Source organism: Urocampus carinirostris, chromosome 12 (genome assembly GCF_059441175.1).
Source record: "Urocampus carinirostris isolate Australia breed hairy pipefish chromosome 12, RoL_Ucar_1.0, whole genome shotgun sequence".
NCBI lineage: Eukaryota > Metazoa > Chordata > Actinopteri > Syngnathiformes > Syngnathidae > Urocampus > Urocampus carinirostris.
The window spans coordinates 26621347-26634821 of record NC_142360.1 but is presented as its reverse complement, the minus strand read 5'-3'; the positions used below and the strand labels follow the sequence as shown (position 1 = coordinate 26634821).

Sequence of the window (13475 nt, the reverse complement as noted above, 5' to 3'; positions counted from 1 at the left end):
TGATCCAATCTGACTTGAGAGCAAATGTAACTTTAGAATGCAGCATGGGGTTTCTTTGTTATCACTGGAATTTAGAATGCAAACTACTCATTTTAAGCACCCTTTGTTTTGCAGCTTTGGCATTTACTTATTTTCATTTTCAACTGTTAATGATTTACCCATGGTGTTGTTACCGATGGCAAATAATGTATTCTTGTAATGATATCCCCTTTAGATCTGTCCCAAGTTGTACAATGGCATCATACTTATCAACATCGAAATGATACTTTTTCAAGGATGAATTGCAAACATTTGTTATCCATTTTCTGTATCCTGATTATCCTTAATCAGGTCATGGGTGAGAAAAAGTCTATCCCATGTGACTGGACAATAGTTTACATTCAGAACATTTCAGGACACATTTAATCATATAAATATTAATAAACATTGACACCCAGCTGTGTGTTCAGACATTTTGGGGGTCAAAAGAGAAAAGGGGGATATATGCGTATTTCCTGCTATCAATTTAATGTATAAATAGATAATTTAATGCAGGTTCAAATGAAGTTTTACATCTACTCGTAAACTTCAAACATTTTACACATCAGTTTATACAACGGGTCAACGATTTCAAATTGCAAACCGCCAAAATTGCTTTGCCCCAGGTGCACTATTGGCCATTTGGAATCGAGCATTTTATAGACAACCCTGAGAGATTTGAGGTTCGTAGTGTTTGTCTCTGAATGTATTTTTTTCATGACTCAAAAAAAATTGCTCACAAAAAACGTGGACATTTTGTACAATGTTACAACATGAAAACTTCCCAGTTTTTAATGATTCCAGTAAATTGTTTTATAATTATAAACATTGCAGCCTAGATGGTAAGGCGCCCGCTTTGAGACTGGGAGGTCGGTGGTTCGCGCCCCGGCCGAGTCATTCCTAAGACTTAAAAAGTGGTCGGCGGCGCCCTCTGTTGGCTGCGGCTGCATCGGCTCACTACAACGGGTCAGGTGCAATCGACATTTCGTTCTGTGTACATTGTTACAGAATGACAATACAAGGAAATTATTATTATTATTATTATTAAACAATGTTTAACATACTTTCCAAACGTAAACTTTATTTTAAGGACAGGTTACCAGGGGAATGACCTCTAGCGCCTCCTGGTTGACTTTCCATCTGTGAATTCTACTGCTGAAACCTCTAGACAAATATGAGTCTGAAATTCAACCTAAACTTAGTCACAGAGAAAACAAAACAAGCAATGGATCAATATACAAACTCTGTATTTTAGGTCATGATATGAGTCCATGCCCTAAAATACAAAAAGTTGAACATGCAAGATGCAAAGGAAAACAACGCTTCTTTTAGATTTCATTTAGGTTTTTCCATTTGATATATGTATAAAGTACGTACTCTACTTCATCTTAGTTTGTCTTACTGTTTTACCACAAATGTTACACCCTCTGATGCAATTCTACATTGAACTTGAAAAAAAGCAACCTAACTAATTTAGTTCTCTGCTCATGTAAAAACCCTAGAGTGCAGCAAATGCACAAATTCTTCAGGCCTTTGAACTTGACTAATGAGCTGTTCGTTAGCTGTAGTTTGTGAAAGAATATATCAAGCCGCATTTCCACTCAATTGGAACATGAAGAGGGGAATGTAGTACTTTAATCTTATTTATCACTTTACAAACCTCACCCACACAGTGACTTATTCATTTTGTTGTATTTCTAACCGTCGATTATGATGCTTCACTGTAGTTGTCGTGTGCTTTGATTTTGCTGTTTTACTTTCTTTAATGAGAACGGCTTGCGCCTCCACATGTGTCGGACAATATGGACAAACATGGCTGCAAAGTTCTATTTAACAGACCTTTCTCTTAAGGGGAAAACTGACATACTCACTCAACTTACTATAAAGATTTGAAGAGGATTTTGTACTATTAGTGGAGGAGTGTATTCCCTCAGATGGTATTTGACTTGTTTTTTTGTACCTGCGAGGATACAAAAACGAGAAGAATAGGTCCTAAAAGTGTGCAAACAAATCCTTATACTCTGTAAAATCTGTCTGTAAAGTTTGAAATGAAGTCGTAGTCTGAAAATACATACAACTATCTATTAAATCAGAGGAGCTTATCCAATTAGTTAGTTTTAATATTTCTCATGTACATTTTTCAAGACAACCATTAAATGTTAATCCTCTCGCTTCAATATAGTTTTTCATCACTTTTTATTTTGTTAACTCTTTTTTCCCCGCCATTTTTAATGTCATTTTTCACAAAATAATGTGTATAGTTAATCATTTCCTACCATTGAAGTTGTCAAACACATAATTTCTTCCACTAATGGCCATACACTTCTAGATTAGTTTTAACTTGGGCAGAAAAATAATGCCTTAAAGAGCTCAAAAATTGAAAATTAATTGTAGTACCTTCCCGACGAGATCGAACAAGTAACAAAAGTAGTTGTGCTTTGATTCATGTTTGTTCGAGACCAGGTACAGTAAACATACAGTCCGCAGGCCGGATCCGGCCCGTTAGATGAATTAATCTGGCCCACCATTTATTTCTGAGTATGTCCAAAAAAGTGAGTCTCTAGGTAATTTCAATCAAAAGTTATTATTTTTTTAAGTAAATGCACACCAAAGGCTTTCTCCAGCGCTCGATGGCAGTGTTGAGTTTGTATAGCGTGGTTAGTTGGTTCTGGTGTACAACTGCACTCACTCAACTGGTAAAATAAACCAGCTAACTGATTCAATGCCAAACATGACAATCTTGTTTCCCCATTGTTTGTGAATAAATGCATATATTCCAACCTTTTGACATTAATAAGCAGTAGACTTTGAATATTAGTCCTGCTTCAAAATTAAGCAGCCTAAGACCAAATCACTAGTCTCTAGTCAACATTTTTTTGGGGTCGAGTAAATTGGAAAAAGCGGTAGATTTTTTTTCGGTAGGCGTTTTTAAGGGGCTAAAAGCAGTAGCCTAACGCGTAAAGTGTTAGCAGGTATGTAAAGGTGTGGTTTTTTTAAAAAGGTCCCAATTTTAAACATTATAATCACAGCTGACAAATCTCTCAACCTGCACAGTAATGTGATTGATGTTGTCAAGCTGTTTGGATTTATCTTCATTTTGTTTCTGTTGTGCTAAAATGTTAATTCCCCTTATAGAGATCAAATAGATCAAAGCCTGTTGTGACTCATTTCATCTGCAGGTAAATTGTATCCGTTTTTACACTCATTATTGTTATTATTTCTACTTTCTCATATATATAAAAAGGATGATGTTGGTTAAAATTCAGACTAAAGAAAAATATGTTGAATTCCAGATCAGGGGATGGTGTAATAATAGTCTGTGTAATAACCTGTGAAGCCCTTTGAGACTCTTTGTGATTAAGGGCTATACAAATAAAACTGACTTGACTTGACTTGACTTTTCATCTTTTATTATAATATTTAGTGTAGGTTACTAATGTAGACTGATGATAAAGCATAATACTGAAAAACAAAGCTAATAATTCGGAGTTGACATTCTTTTACTGATCCGGCCAACCTGAGAACATAAAGACTGGCCCCCAAGCCACATTTAGTTTGACATCCGTCTTTAGAAGCCTAGAGAAAATCTAAAGATTTGTAATACATTGTTGGTTATGTTCAATGTATTTGTACTTGATAGTTAGTTTAATCGCGTATTTAGCTTCGTTTATCAATTTCCCAGTGGCCGTGTCATTTAAAAACAATGATGCAACTGCTAAGAAATAAATTACTGACACTGTTTCACTTTAGAGTGGCATTCTCTCTCCAAACGTGCACTTGTGTCGCCATGCACATATATTACGCATCAATCTCACCTGATCGTGTTGCCTCTGTAATATTGGCCCTCTATATCAAAAGACTCCAACATAGCTGTCATCTTCTGAAGCCTGAGGCTCAAAACTAGGGTAAATTACTTGCGCATGATGTCATATCAACATCTGCAATCAATCCGTGCACAGGCGCTTGTTGGAATATTGGATCGTTTTTAATTTTGTCTGAACCATGTCGAATCAAATGATGATGCAGCAAAATCCCTGTCCTGGATCGGGATTGTGCTCGGGATATTTTCACTCATAACACAGTATTACAAACTGCTGTTCTCTGTAACATCCAAAAGAAGTATTTCAGTTTTATTTGTTTTCATTGTAATGCCATTCCAAGCTATTATAATGGAAAACCATTTCCATCCATACCGCTTCTTATTTGGGCCCTAAGCATGACTTATTTTGAATGTTTGCTAAATGTGGCTGTCTTTCAACTGTATGAGGTGATGGTTAACCATTATCGCAAACTTGCCTTGGCATAAATGTTTAAGCATTTCACCCAAACATACCACAGGGAATTGAGATGCAAAATCTAGAAGGCAGGAGTCATTTTTTATGCAACACGAGAGGATATTCAAGCATCACAAAAGCAAGCTCCTTGTGGCTGATGACATTTCCGACAAAAGAGAGCAGTCATGAAAGGTTATTCAGTTCTCTTGGATTTAACATGCTGCAGTAGTTTTAGTTCATTTTTAAATGGCACTGAAGACTGTATAGAGTTTGTTCTTCATATAGTCTAAAGCTACATACGTGCTAGTGGAGAAAAAATGTTTTTATTTCTCTTTCACTGTCAGATGCACTTATACTTAAGGGTGAGACAGACAATGATGGAAATCTTAATAAGGGTATTTTAAAAATGGATTTACAGAGTTGAAAATGTGCTTGCTTGGTCTCTGTTTATTTATCGACGTATTTTTATCTGAAATTGTCTTCTGAGAAGTAGGGGGAAACGGCAAAATAGGGAAGAAAAAAAAATGTTTTTTTCCCACCACTTCAGGCATGAATGTGGATTCTGACGATCTGAAAGGAAAAAAATCTCCTATGTTTTTTTCTCATTTTTTTAAAAGAGGGAAATGGGCTTTCATACATCTTCATGTGCACCACGGTCAATATTTAAAAATCCTTGAAGAATCCATGAACAAGCGTGCAAGCTGGATAAGAGCAACAACTTGTTTTTGGGTATAATAAGCTGCCTATGATCAAAATAGAGGATTGTAAAAGCATAAACTGATTGATAAAATAATAATTTGTGACAGCCCAAGTTTCAAGAGACGAATATTTTCTCTATTAAGGACAATATTTCGATCCACACTAAGCTAAATTATCCTCCAACCACTCATTCAAATTTTGTGTGTGAAGCTTATTTGCCATCCACTGCATTGTCTTGTAACAAATCCTCAACTAAATGTTACCTCGGTGACTAATGAAGTAAACATTTTGTGTTTTTGGGGTTCTTGTTTAATCTAGGAGCTCTCGGATGATCGTCATTCTCCACCATTGCTGAAGGTTAATGGACCAGGGGAGGAAAAACTGTTTCGAAGTAAAAGTGCAGAAGTGGAGCTTACTGTGGAGAAGGAGAAAGTCAAAAAGATGTTGTCTGAAGGGTAATGTCACATTTCCATCTTTTTTTATTTTTCTTCATAAAAACACAGGATACACCTGTCTTCACAAATCTCAAATAAAAGAAGACAACAATATAACCAACACGGGGCATATTAAATTTAGTCTATTTACCCTCCATTTCTTGTCATTATCCAACTGGATGAATCATTGTTTAACAGGGGTTGTACAGGCTTTTGAAATCCTTGAAAATGCTTGAATTTGTGTTTTCGAGTGTAAAGTGCTTGAATTTTGGTTCAAGTCCTTGTAAATGCTTCAAATTGCTGCCATGAGTCTCAGCAGTCTGACTTGATGCATTAGATGAAGGAAAATTAAAAAAAAAATCTGCTTGGAAATGACCCAAAGCTGCTCTCTGGTGGCTTTACTTTCCCATTGCAGTTTACAAGAATAAATCTGGCATGATAAAATCCATAGCTCAGGGGTCAGGAACCTATGTGGCTCTTTTCATGAGTTCACATGGCTCGAAGATAAAATGCTAGCCGGACAAAATTCCTACAATGTTCCAAATCTGAGTGTCATTTCATGTTTAGTGCATGAACAGCCAAAGCTACTCTGATAATCCCACTGTTCAGTGTATAAAGGCACTGTCTTATCTACAATTTTAATCAAGTAATGTCACACCCATATACCCCGTTTTGGTTGTGCATCGTTAAACAATCCTTTATATAGAAGTTTATTATATAATATATGTTCTCTCTTGAGGCTCTTTATGATAAAACCCACTGAACAAAGTTAAATTACCCATAAACGCCAGCCAAGCCTCAGAACAATTTCATTGGATGAGCGGTTGGGGTGGGCAGAGCTATGCACATACAACACGCTCCCCTCTCTCTCACGTGCCCACTGCGCTGAAGGGAAATACATCCATAAATTTTGGTTTGCAGTTTTTTGTGACATTTTTATAAAGTAACACTGCTTGCACCTTGTTTTGAAAACATTATTTAAAAAAAATATGAAGGTCTTAATGAGCCTAAATGATCCTAAGTAACTGGGAAGGAGACAAGTTTAAAGTGGTATACAGACGCTGCCCTACTTACGAATGAGATAGGTTCCAGATGATTGTTCAAGAGTGGAATTTGTTCGTAAGTTGCTTCAGTGCTATATTCTTTTATGAAGTGTATGTTTAAGGTTTATATAAGTATGTTTAAGGCTTGTATACGTAACCTGTTTTGTTTTGTACTAAAAAATAAACGTTTAATAAAATAATATGTTCTATAAAGATAAATAAAGTTAAGTTTAACTTACTTTTGGAAGATAGGCTTCAAGAGTTAGGCAACTTCCTCCTCCGTGGTAGAAAGTGGTCGAAAAAAAAGCGATCTAACTATTTTTTCAACCGCATCAAGCTTTCTTATTCCACTTTAATTTCAAAAGAAACGGCTTGCCTCTCCTTTACACTTTACACCAACCATATTGAATGGATGCACAAAATATTAAACAAAAACAATGTCAAAGTTCTTAGCGCGCTGGAGATACAATATAGAATGTTTACACACGAACTAGGAAGAGGAAGCGAATTTCTTCTTCGGTGTAGATGCTGGGTGAGCTCTCACAGCGCCACATGCCGGTAGTGGCTGGAAGAAGCACTACAGTAATGTCCTCTACTCTGAAAAAGGTGCACACAATACCAAATCTAACTTACAGTAATGTCCGGATATTTTTCGACATCCCAAAAAAAATGTTCATATCTTTTTCGTAAGTGGAATGGTTGTAATAGGAGGATTTACTTTGATTGTCATTCTTTGTAACCATGCACACAGAACGAAATGTTGATACACCTGACCCTTACAGTTAAACTGTAGCGAGCCGATGCAGCCGCAGCCAAACAGGGCGCCGCCGTTTTAGACCCAACTGCTGTGTTGGGAGTCATTAGGTGACCAAACCCTCCAATTCCAACCCTTAATGCCGAGCGCCAAGCAGGGAGGCAATTAGTACCAATGTTGTAAGTCTTAGGTATGACTCGGCCGAGGCTTGAACCAGCAACCTCCCAGTCTCGGAGCGGGCGCCTCCGTCTGTATTTTGTTAATATAGGACACAGAATCTGGCATTATTATTATTTAAAAACATTTATCAAACCATCCATGGCGGGGGAAAGAACAGGAAAAATTGATACAAAATAGACTAAACATAGATGTCAGTAAACACAAATGAAACTGGGGACAGAAACGGTTTTATTTTATATGCCCCATTTAGTAAATGATTACTGCTCGTTTAATATTTGGCTTAGGATTCTTAAAATTTCTGGTTGTTTTCCCTACCGGCAGCGCTCGGTGACCTCAGACAACAAGGCTATGGATTTCTTCTATTAATGGTACTGGAGAAATTGGAAAATTGGCTTTAGATGTCGTTAAAAAGTACTTAAATTTGTCCGTGAAAAGGTATATGATCTTTGGTTTAAGCCCTTTTAATTTTTTGTGTCAAATTTTATTTTGGTATAAATGTTGGTGTGCATGTGGTTAAATTTACTCCTAAAAACAACACATGGATTTATCCATCCAAAGATGAGCCTTAACTAAAATGGTACGCAGAGTTTGATTTTGCATTGAGTGCCATTTAACACGGGGCTTTTCTGATTGAGAGTAGACCAGAAAGTGAAGGTCCATTACCGAACAAGGGTATCTTAATGCACCCGCCAACAGTCGATTATTTCAACAGCTAGTTTTTATTCACTTGAAAGATTCACTGCCCACTTAACATAAACACCTATCTATCTATCTATCTATCTATCTATCTATCTATCTATCTATCTATCTATCTATCTATCTATCTATCTGTCTGTCTGTCTGTCTGTCTGTCTGTCTGTCTGTCTGTCTGTCTGTCTGTCTCTGTCTACCTAGGTCATATCCCTCAAGGGGTGTGACCGACAGCGAGACAAACACATACAATAACAAAGAAAATAAAAAGGGAAAAAAATAGCAAAAACACACACAAACATTTTTGGACCTTGGCCAACCCAAATGCCCAAACACAAGTTAGGCACCTGAGCACCTAAGTTGGTCATGCTTTCGTCCCTCCAGATGGAACGGGACACAAGAAAGCGGCCATGTCACTCGGGTCAGGGTGACACAACACACTCTTGTTCAACAGCAGGGCCCGACAGCTTTTACTGGTTTACCCCTTTTGCATCATACAGGTGCCCTGCCCATCCCTTAGAACGCGTCCAAACATCCCACTATCCTTTTACAGCACCTCTCCACTCATTCCTATTACCAACAAGAGCTCGAGCTTCCACTAGATTTAGACCTCTTTCCTGCACTGCATTCATAACACCATCCATCCACGTCAATCATGGTCTTCCTCTTGGTCTCCTTCCATTCACTTCTGCTCTGTAGATCCTCTTAAAAATTCGCTCCTCATCCATCCTCTCCATGTGTCCAAACCAACAGAGTACTTTCTTATCCACACCCTTGCTCAGTTTCACAACTACTCTAGTTTGGTCTCTCACAATTTAATTTCTCAATCTATCCAATCTTGTCACTTGTAACATACTCCTCAAACACTTCTTCTCAAAAACATTTAATTTCCTTCTCAAATCAGCATTCAGGCTCCAAGTCTCTGCACCATACAACACAGTCGGCACAATCACACTCTCATACAGTCCCCTCTTAACATCCATACTCATACTCTTGTTGGTCATCACTCTCCTCAGAGCACCCAAAACATTGCTTCCTTTATTCACTCTGCAATACCTCGCACTCCATTCCACCAACTGCAGCCACATCACAACCCAAGTACCTAAAGCTTTCAACTTCTTCCAGCACCTGTCCATGCTCGTTATTTCTAACGCCATGCCCACTCCACCACGTGAACACTTCATCACCTTACTCTTCCCAACATTCACACATAACTTACGCCTATCACATACTCTTCTGAACTCCATTACCAACCTTCTCAATGTTTCCTTAGAATCAGCCACAAGCGCTGTGTCATCTGCAAACAACAAGTGACTTACCTGCCACACCGTTCCACTGTTATCGATCATCTCTACACCTCTGTCGAATACTCTTGCATTCACCTCTCTCACCACGCCATCCATGTACATATTAAACAGCCATGGTGACATCACACACCCCTGTCTTACACCAGTCAACACAGGGAACCACTCACTTGTCTCACTCCCTACTCTTACACATGCTCTGCTGCTTCCAACAACTTTCCACCCACTCCATACATTACCATCACTTGCCACAACGCCTCTCTATCAACTCTATCATATGCCTTTTCCAAGTCCATGAAAGCCAAATAAACATCCTTACCTTTTGCAAAATCTTTCTCGCATACCTGTTGTACTGCAATCACCTGATCCACACATCCTCTTCCTTTCCTGAAACCACTCTGCTCCTCCATTACCACCTCATTTGTTCATTCTCTCACTCTCTTAATCAAGACTCTTCCATACAGCTTAAACAGACAACAAACTGATACCTCTCGAATTGCTACACTCATACTTATCACCTTTACCCTTATACAGTAGAATGGCACCACACATGCACTACACCAGTCAACAGGAACCACACCACTTAAAAAGCATACATTCAACAAGCGTACTAACGAGTCAATCATAGCTGTGCCACCTTTTTTTAAGCATTCAGCAGTACAACCATTCAACCAAGGTGCCTTCTCCCCTTTCATTTTTCACTGTCCCTTGCACCTCCCATGTTTCCACAGGCTTCACATTTAAATCACCCTACACGGGCATTCTCTCCATACCATCGATCGCCTCGACTCTCACTTCTCTCCCATCCTCCACATTTAGCAACTCCTCAAAATACTCTGCCAATCTCGTCATAACTGCACTACCGCTAACCAGCAATCTACCATTCTTCATCTTTCACTTTCTCTTCCTTTCCTGACTCACTCTTTCTTACTCTTTTCACTTCTTTCCAGAAAATGTTTATCCTTCCCTCAAAGTTCACTCCTATCTTCCGACACCATTCATCATTTGCTTTCCTTTTCACTGCTTCCACTGCCGCTTTTACCAACCTTTTCTTCACTTTATACCTTTCATACGCATCACTACTCTTATCTTGCAGCCACTCCTCAAAGGCACGTCTCTTTTCTGTCACAGCCTCTGATACCTCATCATTTCCATCATTCACTTCCTTTCCTAATACCTCGACCAACTTTTCTTATTCCTCACACTTCTTTTGCACTCCTCAACACTGTCTCTTTACACCACTTCCATTCCATTTCCACACTCTCCACTTCTCTTCTACTAATCCGTTCATACTCTTCCCCTATCCTCTCCTTAAACTCTTTTCTTCCTTATTCAACTCTGACATTTTCACCTCTTCCCTCACACCCTTCTTACAACTAGCCCTTCACAATCCATCTATTCTCGGTTTTCCTTCCACATAAAAATGATCAGACATACCACTCATTTCACCTCTGTGAACATGCACATCCAACAATCTACTTAACATCCCTTTCCTAACCACTACATAATCCATCAGTGCTTTGTCCACCATCTCACCACCATCCACTCTGACAAAGGTATACTTATTCACGTCCCTCTTTTTAAACAATGTATTTCCAACCACCAACTCATTTTCCACACATAACTCAATCAATTTCTTCCCACTCTCCTTACTCTTTGGTACTCCATATCTACCAATCACATTTTCAACCGTTCCATCACCCACTCTAGCATTCAGGTCACCTAGCATTACCACTTTCCACCCTTCTTTCACACTTGCCACACAGTCGGACAAATCTTTCCAGAACTCCTCTCCCTCCTCAGCACTTCTTTCTGAACCAGGTCCATATGCACCTATAAACATCCATACTTCTACACCCCACTTTAACTCACCCACATCAATCTGGAAGATATCTCTATCCACTCCAACAGTTTTTCCTTTGCTTTCTCACTCACAAGCACAGCCACTCCTTCTCTAGCATGCCCACCCTATACTCCAGACTTTTTACCATGCATACCTCCAAGCTGTACTTCACCGTTTCCTTTCATCTTTGTTTTACTCAAGGCTAACACATCAACCTTCCTTTTAGTCATCATCCTTCCGATCTCCTCTTTCTTCCACTCAGTCGCTTTATTTCCACATCCTCTCACATTTAGTGTCCATATAACGAGGGTTTGCGAGACCTTTTGGTCTCCCGCCCCCCCCTTTCTTTGCCTTGCTGTCTCTTAGGGAGTAGAGGTAGAGAGGAGAGGATCCCCAGCCCCCTCGCTCCCTCCACTTTAGTTGCTTCTTACGACACGCAGCAGACCGCTGCGGGAGAATTCTCTTACCTCTCACGAGGAGAGTGCCCCTACCATAGGGTAAACACCTAAACTCGGAAATTTGAATGAGGTCACATCAGGCTTGCCTGCATGCCCTTCCCAGAAGTACTAAAAATGTTTCTTCTTGAACAGATGGATGTACCAAAAGACTTGCAGCCTTTCACTGCAGGTACTGTTGTACACGTTTAAAAAAAAAAACACTGCTGAGTGATGTAAAGAAGTAGCGAACACGTTTTAAAGTAGAGCAGACACTGAAATAGTGCTACACTCTTAAAAAAAAAACTTTGCCTGGAGGAGATTTTGTCCTTGTGCTCTGGAAAAAACATCACAGATTCGTTTGGTGGCGCCAAATTTCTTAGATTTAACCCGTGCGCTTGTTTGTTTTGTCTGCTTTGTAACTCTGACTGCTTTACGTAATAACGGAAGAAAAAAACAGTTTATGAACAACTGTTATCCAGATGCTTTTATTTGAAAAGGCTTTCCATAAGCCTCTGCAGGATCTCTTCTTCTGTTGCTATGGTGAGTCGCTATACGGTTGCTAAGCTGCGGAAAGATTTGACTTAATGCATTTCAAAGCTCTCAGATTTATTTGATACTCTCATTAAATCCTGACCTTTACTATAATTTCTGCAATAGCGATTTCCCTCCATCATCCAGTGATGTGATACCATTCGTGGCCGCCCTTTGCCACTTTCTACTAAGGCCAGTTATCTCATTTTCCCCACAGATTTTAATTTAAAGTTTTTGTTAACGTCAGATTAAAATATTGGTTTGTTTTGTGATAAATGTTCAATCAACACCAGACACTCACTAAAACCAGAACCACCTGCGAAAAGTGAAAATCCGCAGAGTAGCGTCGCACCTTCATTAAAGCCCCCAAGTGTCAAACTTACCTTGAGATGATGAGTATATGACTAAGAAAATAACAACAATAAATCTACAAATAAAAACACAAAATCACAGTTAAATGAATTGTCTTTTTTGTCATACAAAAGTACAACAGAATTAAAGGGGTTCTCCTTTCAGTGCAAAAAAGCTATTTGGAGAGCAGCTGGCTAGCATTGGGTATGTATAAATGGTTAGAAAGACCTTTACTGTCCTCAGGGGGAAATTTGTTTTTCACAGACCTGCCAGATAATCATAAAACAAGGACAAATATAAACAATACACAGGACATCACACATGCAGATGGCTTGATAAGATGATTACAAACAGTTAAGTGCAGCAATAGCGTAAGGGACAAAGCTTTTACGGAAGCGTACCCGCTTCCACATCAGAGGTCTGTACCTGCGGCCAGAGGGAAACAGGCAGAAGAGACTGTATAATGGATGATCTGAATCCCTAGTAATCTTTCTGGCCATACGTGTGACGGCTTCATTTTTGAGGCGTGAGAGGTCCGTAATGGGCAGATAAATGATTTTGGAGACTGTACGTGTAATCTTAGTGAGTCTGTTTCTGTTGGTAATAAAGAGCATATTGAAATAACAGGGGGAGCAGTAGAGAAGGGATGCTTGAATGCTAATTGTGGATAACAGTACGAGAAGATGTGGAGTGACACAGAGAGCACAAAGTTTGCGAAGGATGTGGAGTATTTGCTGGGAGCGCTTATGGACATCAATGACATGTTGTTCGAAGTAGATTTTATTGTCCATTGTGAGCAATGTTCCCTCTAATTTTCCACGGGTCTAAGCGTTCACACAAAGTCGGTGAGCAACGCTTGAAACAACAGTGAGCAACCATAATGCCAAGTGTGGCAAGATAAATAATTCTCAAACATG

At 39.0% G+C, this 13475-nt stretch overlaps 1 protein-coding gene and 1 long non-coding RNA gene across 5 annotated transcripts in view; one reads left to right on the top strand and one right to left on the bottom strand.

Moving 5' to 3' along the window:
* LOC148355348 (homer protein homolog 3-like) overlaps positions 1-13475 on the top strand; it is a 69208-nt gene that overhangs the window by 29436 nt on the left and 26297 nt on the right. For all 4 annotated transcript variants that reach the window (XM_088349704.1, XM_088349706.1, XM_088349705.1 and 1 more), the window contains one exon: positions 5310-5446. In XM_088349704.1, coding sequence (XP_088205830.1) covers positions 5310-5446 — 137 coding nt within the window. The remainder of the gene's footprint in view (positions 1-5309; positions 5447-13475) is intronic.
* On the bottom strand, positions 867-5399 carry LOC148355349 (uncharacterized). The gene is made up of 3 exons (XR_015852228.1): positions 5255-5399; positions 1083-1210; positions 867-1008 (listed from the first exon to the last, which is right to left on the bottom strand). It is a non-coding gene; the product is annotated as an uncharacterized LOC148355349 (long non-coding RNA).